At 37.1% G+C, this 12,097-nt stretch overlaps 1 protein-coding gene across 1 annotated transcript; it reads right to left on the bottom strand.

The window, feature by feature from the left end:
* Positions 1-3,471: 3,471 nt before the first annotated feature.
* On the bottom strand, positions 3,472-7,057 carry LOC127619743 (endonuclease domain-containing 1 protein-like). Its single transcript, XM_052092721.1, has 3 exons — positions 6,639-7,057; positions 6,055-6,364; positions 3,472-3,848 (listed from the first exon to the last, which is right to left on the bottom strand). The coding sequence occupies exons 1-3, from the start codon at positions 6,930-6,932 to the stop codon at positions 3,652-3,654; spliced, it is 801 nt and encodes a 266-aa protein (XP_051948681.1). The 5' UTR covers positions 6,933-7,057; the 3' UTR covers positions 3,472-3,651.
* Positions 7,058-12,097: the final 5,040 nt, after the last annotated feature.

Genomic DNA, 12,097 nt, shown 5'->3' on the forward strand with positions numbered 1-12,097 from the left:
AAAGTAACTATGACGTTATGAAATAAAAAAAACAACATAAAAAGGTCCCAAATATAGCATTATTAAAGGAATTGACTGTGGTACGTAGAGCGCTAAATGCATTGCTTTCTTCTAAGATAGAAGGCAGGCTGAGGTTTGCCAAGCAAAAACACTATGAATATGGTAGCGTGTAGATTAGTAGCACTCCGTCTAAAAAAACAACAATCCACGAACATCGTACCAAAGCTCAAATCTAAGAATTCATCTACTCCCCTTACAAAACCCGATGATATTTCTGAAATGTTTGCTGACTTTTATAAGTCCTTGTATAAAAATACTGATACATGCACGAATGAAGAAGAATTACAATTATTCATAGTAAATATACAATTACCCCAATTAACTGAATTTATGAGAGCTGAATTAGATAAACCCATCACAGAAGAAGAGATTTGGGAGGCAATTAAAAAACTTAAAAATAACAAACGCACAGGTCCGGATGGATATTCAATGAATTTGACTAAATATTTAGAGAAGCTATCTCCCCATTATTTAGTAAATGCATATCATGCGGCCCTGGAGTCAGGCATCTTGGCCCCTTCAAGGAATGAAGTAAAGTAAAGGAAAGTCGTTATACAAGTAAAGTAAAGGACCCAACATTATGCCATTCGTATAGACCCATTTCTTTTTTTAAATGGGGATCTTCGTATATTTACAACCATCTTATCTCGACGATTAAATGAAATTATTACCAGATCAAACTGGATTTATAAAAGGGAGGTATTATGGTGATAATATACATAGAATATTAAATATAGTTAATTACTCATCAGTCAGAAGGGAAGAGATAGCAATTATCTCATTAGATGCCTATAAAGCATTTGATCGAGTGTCCTGGCAGTTTCTTTTTCATACCATGAAGGGTTTTAATTTTGGACCTTACTTTCTTAAATGGAAACAAACACTATATTCTAATCCACAAGCTTCAACCAGAGTTAATAGATATAAATCAGGGTCTTTCAAATTAGAGCAAGGAAGTATACAGGGCTGTGCGCTGTCCCCTTTATTATTTTCTATAAGCTTAGAGCCTCCTGCTCAGCTCATAAGAGAAAGTGCGGTCATAAAAGGCATTATTATAGGAGGAGAGGAGCATAAAATCACGTTATACCCCTCCAGGGTAACTAGAAGGACTCTGATGGCTTGAATGGGGCATTGGGGAAGGGTATGTGCAGACTGATACAGCTGGTCGCCTTTGCACGTAAGAATACCTGCCCGCTTCTGTATCAGCAGTTCACGTACACGGCTCAGCGCATGGCACGTTTCAAAGTGGACCCCTAGTGTCGCTTCTCTGACACAACGTGGAGAGAGCGACAGAAGGGGAACGTCTAGGCTACGTATGTAACCTCCGTTCCCCGATGTAGGGAACAAGACTTTGTGTCTTCCCCACCACGTCGCTGAGCCGAGCCACTGTTGTGGCTGGACCATTTCCGGCTCCTCAGAAAAATCCTGAATGAACTCCCGTATTTGCCCCACTTAAATACCCGTATGTCCGGGAGCGGGATAAGCAAATACCGGCTGCCAACTTCTCATTGGCCTTTTTTCATAGATCAGAGGTGTATATCGGCGCTCATGAGAGACCCCTAGTGTCGCTTCTCTGACACAACGTGGAGAGAGCGACAGAAGGGGAAACAGATTTCTAAATGTATATGGGCATAATGTATACAGCTCATGAAGGCTGACGGAGGAGTGAGTCTTACAAGTTTTAAATATTATCACTGGACAGCTCAGCTAAAACCTGTCGAAACATGGTTGAAGGATAACACTGATACACGCTGGCTAAACATAGAGAAAAGTCTCTGTCAGCAGCCCCTGTCTGCAATTCTCTTTGCAGATACCCTTTGTGGCAACATTGTAATAGGCAAATGGACTAGAATTACTTTAAAATGATGGTAGATGATACAATCATCACTGAAACTTACTCATTCCATCTCACCTTTATCCAGTATAATTACAATAAACAAATTTTACCTTCGGAATTAGGCATGGGTTTTAAAAAATGGGCAAATCACGGACTACATTTTGTACATCAACTCGTTAGTAAAAACCCATTTTAAATCGAACAACTGCAAAGTGAATTTAAGTTACCGAAAACAGATTTTCTTCAGGTACTTACAAATAAGAGACTTCCTTACAAAACATAAAGATTGGGAGGGGATTGTTAAACCAAATGAAATAGAGAATGTACTGATGAATATACAAATGGGTAATACAGATAAGAAGTTAATTTACAAATTACACCAGAGACTGCTGACATTACACTCAAGCAACTCCTTTGCATATAAGGAAAGATGGGAGGTAGAAATGCTGAAGGAGATTACTCAGGAGGATTGGGCAGATATATGTTTCGAGGCTCATCGGTTGACTAACTCAAACACGTGGAGAGAATTTAAATGGAAAATTATTACAAGATATTTCCGGACCCTACACATTATGGCAAAGATGGGAGGAAGGTTTTCTGGTAGATGTTGGAGGGAGTGTGGAGCTCATGTTGGATCTGCCCAAAGTTAAAACCATTTAGGCAAGATGTTTATAATGTACTCAGAGATGTAATTAATGCTGATATTGCTTCTGACCCGGTTGTGGCTGTTTTAGAGGCAATACCTGAGGGTATGAAGGAAAGAAGAGTGAATTACATACTTCAGATATTATTTGAAGCAGCCCTGAAATGCATTACATTTTGATGGCTCAAACTAGAACCTCCCACATATGAGCAGTGGATCAAAAGAGTCTGTGAAATTTAACAATGGAACAAATAACTTACTCCTTTAGACCTCAGATGAATAACTTTGAGGTCAGATATAGCCCAATCTTAAGATTACTACATAAAAATGTATAACAAACCTAGTAGGAAAGAGTAGTACGGTGCATGACAAACATACAAATATTGATAATTCTGGCGAGTTAGTGGTTCGCTTCGGTGTCTGAAATGGAGAACTTTAGTTCTCCATTTATTCCCACCTCCCCATCCTTTTTTATAGCTTCGAGTTTGCTTACAATTTCCTGTATTTTCCCTCCTGTTAACTAATCTGGATGTTTATCTGTTAAAATATATTGTTTTTAATAAAACAAAAATTATGATCCAACTTGAATTTTCTTGATAAATAAATATGATAGTGTCTGGAAACATGTGCATGTAAAATGGCAAGGAATAGCTGACAATTTACACAAGGTTTATTTCTATTTCTTCTGCTCCAAACTTACTTAAAACTTACTTCTCTGTCTGCTCGTATGAATGTAACACATCATAAGAAAGTGTTTTACCGCTGTTCAAATGCACTTTGGATCACATCATTTATATGTAGTCAGTATAATGTGGCTGATCCAAAGATACCAGAACTCTCAGAAACAAAACGCTGACTTCCTGTGTGATCATGTTGTCCATGTAGAGTGCATGATCTTTAGGAGGCAAACAAAGTAGACTACAGATTCACTTTATGCTGCTTTAATAAAATCAGGGTAAAACAAATGAAGTACATGGATTTCACATGGAAATTATCCAGAGGCATTTTGATTGCATTCTCAATCGTGTAAGACAACATGTGTTAATCTCAGATATACAGCTGAAGTACACAATATCATATCATGTTTTAAAGAGTAATAACATTTTCACAATCAGATACAATTACCACCAAAAACCTTAAATCTTAGGAACTTCTCTAGATCTGCAACATTTTTATATTTTTCTTTTATGTAATGATCTGCTCCATTTGTGCTGCTCTGTACATGGTAACCACCAGTTCTAATGATCTGATTGTTGTCTTTGCAGCAGAATGCATTCCAGAAGACATGGGGCACATTCACCAACACACCTGCAATGCAATAAAATAATCATTTATTTTCAGAAATATATCCATTGTAAACTTTTCCAGATTATACCACATAATGGGCCTTACTTCAAGAGCATGCTATGCAATTCATCATACACGCAAAGTCAGTGGACGTGGCCATTCATTTTTGGTATTTTCGTGCAAGAATGTGCTATGTCTAGGCACAAGTGGGTTTGGGGTAATTGCGTGTGCAAAGTGTTAATGGACTGGGTCAAATGCAATTTAATTATGAGGTTCTCTTTTGAAGGAACTTCTATGTTGCGTGATGACAGAATTGGGAACATGTCAGTGATCACATGGTCTGAATCCCATGTTTGTTACTAGCAACTCACGTCGAAGCGAAGGTTATTTTTCTCCCTTTTGAGTGACAAGCACATAAGGACATTTAAAACAGCGGTCTAGTCTCGTCAGTTGCAGCATTGATCTATCTTCATTCTTTTGTTTACCAAGCTAAGTGCTATGTATTATTAGTATTATTGTTGATGTTGCTAATCCCTTTTGTTTATTTCATTTGTGGAGTCTCTAAATTTATAGTTGTCTATTTCATCATTAAAACTCTGTATTTGGGTTCACCTGCAGCCTCTGTGTTGATCCTCATCCTCAAGCATGACAGTGCCCTAATTGTTATTTTTAGGTTTTATTTTTATAAGCATAAACTAACCTCCCCACAAGGTTGCAGCGAGTGTTTTTTTTTTTTTTTTTTTCAGACATCCTGAAAAGAACATATACAGAGCGCTCTCTAATGGTTAATTTTAGGTTATAATTTTCATTATTTTTTCATTTTTTAAATATATAATTAGAATTTATTTAATATAAATGTTTCAGTGAGGTTGATACAATTAAATGTAGAAGATCATAGTGTAATGGATTTGAATGTGTTATAATAAAGAGATGGGAAATCAAACATAATATGTGCGTCACCGTCACTGATACATGGACACGCATTTGATCCACACATGTTTTTATTCCTCTATATATAAATCTGTGCTCCCACTCAGTTTTAAAATGAATAGTCATGCTGGTGGATACTCACTGAATGACATTCGTAATATTAATATTATTTCTAGATGTGAGATTCAATATATATGTTACCAGTTTGTTAAAGATTTGACTGTACACTTCAGTGGTAAGAAATGAATCAAAGGTTAGCCTTTTAATGTTAATAAAATGTTTATTACATTTTTGATGTCTGTCAATACATTACCAATTTTAAAAACCCTCAAAATGTGTTTGCCCATAAATGTGTTCAAAATGCAGAGAGTCTGCTGCCCTTCCGAACTCCACAGCGCCCCTCAGATTTTCTAATGGAAAACTGTGGTCAAATATGGTACTGCAACGATTACTCATTGAGACACATTGGGTCAGAAATTAATCTGCTCTTAAAAAAACAAATGTAATTTTATTATTATTATTGTGCAACAGCAGTGTGACAGATTGTGAACATGGTGAGCACTATCCTGTGTTCTTTTATTGCAAATTCAAGACAAAAGCCAGACATAAAAAATTGTTTGGCAATCAAAAGATATGGGTATGTAATAAGACAATGTGTGTTTTGTATGATGACAAATTGTGTCAAAAAGTCTTGGCTCTTTTTATATATCAAATTTACTGTGATATAAAACTTTATTATCATTATAAAGCATTTCGTTTTTAAGTAATGTGGAAATCATGCAGATAGTTCTGTTTCTCTCCGTCTCCTCCCTGGGGTCCTTCAACAACAATTCACATTATAAAATATAATTTGATTTAGATTACGATCTTCTACAGCCACTAAGTCAACATTTTAAGATAAATCGTTCTTATTTAGAATATTCTAATCACACATTGTAATACAATGCATATTGTGTCAGCGTGTTTGTTTTTGAATAATGAGTTGAACGATTAGAATAATGTAAAAAGAAAAGTGAGATCTGCCCCACCTATATCTGTAGTCATGAGGCGCTACTGCAATTCACCCACAGTTTTCGTGCATTCACCCACAGATAGCGCAAAAACTCCTACCCAAGAACATTTCTTACGCTTTGCACTGACATGACAATTGTGCTTTGAATTTGCGCTCTCACGGCAAATGGACGAGACGTAGCACACGGTCGATGCATGTAGTGCTTTGCCTAGCACAGTCAAAAAATAAAAGCCCAAAGTGCTAATACAGTATTTCTATGTGTTGATAAGTTTGAGAATTTATTACCTCTTCTTGCCTTTCCACTATCTAAATCGGTTAAATACTTTGGTGGGTTACTTGGTACCACTCCTGTGACAATGTAAGCACCAAATGGTGGTTTTTTTCCACATGCCATTTCTACATCTTCAACTATTGGTTTTTCAGCAAAGTTGAACCACTGAACATTGAAATAATGGCTTTGAGGAGCAGCGTTGGTGAGGGTGAAGGTGGCACGCACTCCATCTTCATTGTTATTTTGGTATACAGAATACAAATGTCCACGTTCATAACAGGTGTTTAAGTAGTCATCATTCAGAGCCTGTTGGTCATCACGGAGCTATAAAATATTTGCAGAAGTATTACAAGACAGTTTATTTAAAATGTACAACAAAACCCACTATTTTTACACCCACTTTTGGGATATGACCATGGCATGCTGGTCATTCTGCGATATATGCGCCTTTCGTGACACTCATAAACATGTAAACAATGACTTTCACAATGAATAGCTCATGCAAACTTTTCTGTCATATTATATAAAGAAATGTTATTGAAAATTAGATATATTTATGAAGAAGATATACTTGACATGAAAACTTGGACAAACTTACATTGTTTTCTTTACGCCAATAAGAAGAGCTTCCTGATACACTGACGTGAGGAGAAAATTGATAAGCAGAATACACTGGTATTCTGTTTACAGTATCATAAAGAGTGGCAAATCTGTCAATTCCATTATGATCTTGGCAAATCTGCACAAACTTTGGGTCTGACGGGACAGTCGGTCCTCCAGGTATGGGAAAGAACTGTGGACAACCATCTATCCCAAAGAAGTCTTTCACCACTCTGCCTGAAGATGGAGAGTAAAAAGCAGACAGCACCATCAGCAGGTACAGCAGAATCATGATGAGGACGATGGAGCTGATCAAGACACAGATGAGATGACAGAAAACTGCAGGTCACAATAGTGAAAAAACGAAGACAAATGTAGAAAGTTGATTACTGTATGTTACTCTCAGACAATTCTTGGTTTGCTAAAGGATGGTAAAGAGAGCACAGAGAGGAAGTCAGCACTTTTATACAGTTGAAGAGGGGGTGGAGAAAGGATCATGTGTGGATAAAAAGAAAATAGAAGAACATACTTCATCGATATTTATGCCTTTTTTCAATACAAATTGTGTAAGATTTCAGATTTCTGTGCTCTCTTTGAATGAATTTTATATATTTCTTACCCCATACTCTTACTTCCTAATGTAATGTAAACATAGCTCTGTATGCACATGTATATCATGTAATCATTTTTTTTATTGACGCATGCTACTTTATGCAGTACTGCAGTATGTGCTTTATTTTTGTACAGGTACATTACTTTTAAAATGTATTCCACTACAGATTACAGAATATATGCTGTAAAATGTCATTTTTAATGTATTCCATTAGATTTCTCATCATCAGTAACATAATATAAATACTTTGGATTACTTCTTCAGCGCTGGCAGGTTTTTGTCATGTGCTTTTGACTATAAACAAGTGAAAAATATTTAAAAAATCTGCCAGTACAGTAAAACAAAATACACTTGTATATAAAACTACATGCTCTGAATAAATCCTAAATATCTTATGTAGACATCTCACAGTCTGCCTCCCTCATCTTTCCTATGACTCAAATCTTTAAGTGTTTTCCTAGACTACATTTCCCAGTATGCACTGCCCTCATCACTGCCATCTGTTCCTGATTGTTCTCACCTGCTTTCAGTTCTCTCATTAGCTTATGTTTGTATAAATACCCCTTAGTTTTTGTATTCCTTTGTCAGTTCTTGTTTGTTGTTGTTTTGAGTTCCCATTTGTTGTTTCTATGTCATAATTTTTTATAAAAGCCTGCACATAGATCCTACATCTCCAGTCGCATCTCAGCAACCACATGTAACCAGAGTGATTACTAAAATTGAATAATAAACCGTAATCTAAAAATAATTGCTAAAAGAAACTAAAATAATTAAATTCAAGGTTTGTGAAATTAAAACTTCATGTGATGTTTAAAATTGTATATTTTCTCATGTTGCAATATGAAACGAATGTATGTAGTTTAAGTGTATGTATCCTTTAAGAGAAACGCGGGAAGAGTTTTACGGTTGATCAATGAGGAGTAATGAAGGAGCAGAGGAAGACGGGGGAGAAGAAGAGACAGGAGCACGGAAAGATCGGCGGAGAAAATAGTGATTATAAAACAAGTGAAATTGTGATCTAAACTAGGCAATACATCTAGAAACAGAGTGATTACGTTTGTTTTGAGAGTTATTTGTGATAAAGAAGTTTTGAGTTGTATTTGTTGAGTTTTCTAACTGTGAAGACGTTGACGCAACGAACTGCATATCACCGCATGAAAACTATGGAATCAAGATGGCGAGCCACCAACCGAATCTTTAGTATTGCTGACTTTCCGTAGCATTCCTTATATTATCTTTCCTCTGGACAGAGGCAGGAAATCCACCAAGACGATGAAGTGAGTTTGATCAACAATCGTTTTTTTCATCTGTTGATTTGTTTCTTCACGATGGTAAGACTGAAATAATGCCTTCTAAAGACTGATTAACTAAATGTGAATTGTTTTCTGTATTTTCTGATTTTATTTTTTTCTGTTGTTAATTGCTCTGTATTGTAAATGTAAGGTTTGAACTATGTTGAGGTTGAAACAAAATTTAAGTGGTTTGATTTGAATATCAAATTTAAACAATTTTCTGGGAATATAAGAGAGCAATAATTTGATTTAAATAGGTTTTTATTAGAAAATAAAATAGATTTTCACTAGGGAACAAAATTAGTTTAAATAATTAAGTAATAAATAGGGAATCAATTAGTAAAACCTAAAAGTAAGTTTAAAAGAGATAAATTAGTAAGCTGAATCATAAAATTAGACTAAAAGAGAGTAAATAAGATTTGATAATTAAATAAGGAGTTAATAATTCTTTAGAAAGAAAAAAATAAAGACTAAGAAACCAATTTATTTTCATAATTTTTTATTTTTTTTGCTCATTGTTTACAGTGACATTGCTGCTTTTCTGGAAAAAGAAAACAATAATTACAATACTTCTCAACATAAACCAATGAATGGTTCAAACTCATCTTTATTATCTGTCTGTTCATTCCATTCTCACTACGGCTCCCTACGAACCTAGGCACTGGTCCACACCACCCTTATACGACTTACATGGTACACTCGTGGAGCTGCCACGGTTTTGGTGCACTGAGGGTGGGCGTTACACACCCGTTACAGAAGAACTGACACAAAATGGATCTAGCGGCTGTCCGTATCCTGCTTCTCAAGCGTGGGGACCGTCCAGTTGAGGATCATGCCCGTGAGTTCTTTGAACTAGTTTATTACACTATCCAGACAACTCTCTGGTGGTTTTCTTCTGACCGTCTAAATAGTGCACTGAAGGAACTAATGCCTCCGGCTGATCCTGTCTGGACACTCGGTGAATATGTTGAGATGCCTATAGCCTCAACCGTCCCAGAGCCAATGCCTGTGGCTTCGCCCGCTCCCATAACTATGCTCCCAGCTGTCCGGAAAAGGAGGAGAAAGAAAAGTACACCTTCTCCCCAGTCTTGGCCCGTGCTCAAGACCACAAAGGTCATTCCCCAGTCTCTGCCCATGCTCACGACTCTCATCAAGCCTCCCACGGCTCCGACCTCCATGGCTTTTCCCCTCGAGCCTCCCTTGGTTCAGCCTTCCATGGCTTTACCCCTTGAACCTCCCACAGTACCGCCTTCCATGGCTCGGCCCATAGATCCACTGCTCCGCCTGAGACTCCTCTTCCAGCGGTTCCGCCCACTCCCCCAAAGACTCCTCTTCCAGCAGTTCTGCCCGCTTCTCCAGAGACTCCTCTTCCAGAAGTTCCAGAGACTCCTCCAGCAGTTCTGCCCGCTCCCCCAGAAACTTCTCGTCCAGCAGATTCGGCCACCCTCCCAGTGACTCCTCTTACATCGACTCTGCCCGCCACTCCTCCAGCAGCTCCGCTTACTGACCCAGTCCCTGCCCAGTGACCGCCTTCTAGGCCTCCTGGTTATTCCATCCATCCATCCATCCATCGTCAACCGCTTATCCTGTGTACAGGGTCGCGGGGGGCTGGAGCCTATCCCAGCTAACATTGGGCGAAAGGCGGGGGACACCCTGGACAGGTCGCCAGTCCATCGCAGTCCTGGTTATTCATTATTCTTAAATAATAAAAGATGGCAGAATGCAGGTGGGGAGTGTTGAGTGCTCTTCTTATTTTTTGGGTTTTATCCACCTTGTTTTATCGACTGAATAAATCAGAGGATGAGTTTTTGGTGTTTTGACCCTCTGGTGTTGACGGACGCGCCGGCTCATCCTGCTGGAGTTTTCCGTCATTACAGCGGAAACAACATAAAATTCTCCGTCATTTTGGGGCATACGGATAAGTGTAAGCCATCATTAGAGACTATAAAGGGTCTACTTTTATTTGGGTACACTCACAATAACAACTAAATCTTATGCTTTTGTAAAATAAAGAAAATAAAAAGGGTGAGTTGTAAGCAGTCTCTGGGTTCATGAGCATATATCTGAAACACGTCACAAAAATGAACTGAAACTCTGCGAATACTTATCACACAAACATGAAACATATGTCTAAAGAAAGCTTAAAATGTCCTCCTGCAATGTAGTCTGTATGAATCAAAGCAATGTACAGTTTTTACTGGCTCAGCTAATTATCTCTAATATGGTCACACCCACCAGCAGAGCGCGCCATTCAAACGCTAATGTGCTGAGACGATCTAATCAAATGCTAAATGCCCCCGACAGTGCCTTAAAAACAAAGTCATTCACTTTTCTGTGCATTTGAAAGACAGCACGATACACAAGTGAGAAAACTCCTGGATAGTGACGAAGAGTTACAATTTTCCACAGAAGAAGAGCGGGACTGATGAACGTTTGTATTTTGAAGAGAGACTTGATCCAGATGAGGATACAATTTCGGACGAGTAAGTCATTTAGTTTTCATTAGTTGACATGCTATTTTATATAAACATGTACATATTTTACTAGTGGGACTGTTTCCAGACTTGCCAGCCAGGATTCAGAGTATTGAAATTTGAAACATGTCCTAATAGGTAAGTTTTAGTTACATATAAATGCCGTTTCGGCTAAAGCAGGTATTTAAATTGATATAAATATGATATGTAATATGATATAAAAATAATATGAATGTTTAAATTATATTTTAACTAGTGTTTATGCTGCCTCATTATCATCAACAAAGCTTGTGCTTGCAAATATGTGTTCAGGTTAAATTAGTAAAATGCAGTTTAAATATGCCCATATTAGAAAATCACCATCTTATAATGATTTCTGAAGGATCATGTTGCACTGAAGACTGCAGTAATGATGCTGAAAATTCAGCTTTGATCACAAATTACATTTTACAATATATTAAAATAGAAAACTGTTCTTTTAATTGTAAAAATAGTTCAAAATATTACTGTTTTTACTGTATTTTGGATCAAATAAATGCAGTCTTGTGAGCAGAAGAGATTTCTTTTAAACGGTAGTGTAGGTCTAAAATTAAGTAAAGTCTTTATGTAAAGAAAATGTATAGTCAGATTACTTCTTTTCACTTAAAACTTGATTTTGATCATTAAGTCTCCTCACATTCATTCTCTTTCTGTCACATTCCTCACTGATAGGCCCAGGGGAGGGGTCTTTTGTCTCCTCACGTTTGAATTACAATCAATATTCATTATAGTTCACGCCTCCTCGCATATGACCTTTCTAACACTAAAAGTGTCTTACAAAAGTTCAATTACTATATTGTTTGGTATGTATGAGTGTTCAGGATGGTTTTCACATCATTTTGTAGCACAAACTCCAGGCTACAATATCCAGTTCTCAAAAGGCTTGTGGACAAATGTTTAGTATGTTATATGGCATTTTTTTTTCAAAAACCATGCATAAACGTTATTTTCTCAAAAATACAAACATGTACACACATGTTGCTCACATATTATTTTAGCCCAGTTTGTTCTGAATACAGTGTTATCAGACTTTAGCCAT

This window comes from Xyrauchen texanus, chromosome 2 (genome assembly GCF_025860055.1).
Source record: "Xyrauchen texanus isolate HMW12.3.18 chromosome 2, RBS_HiC_50CHRs, whole genome shotgun sequence".
NCBI lineage: Eukaryota > Metazoa > Chordata > Actinopteri > Cypriniformes > Catostomidae > Xyrauchen > Xyrauchen texanus.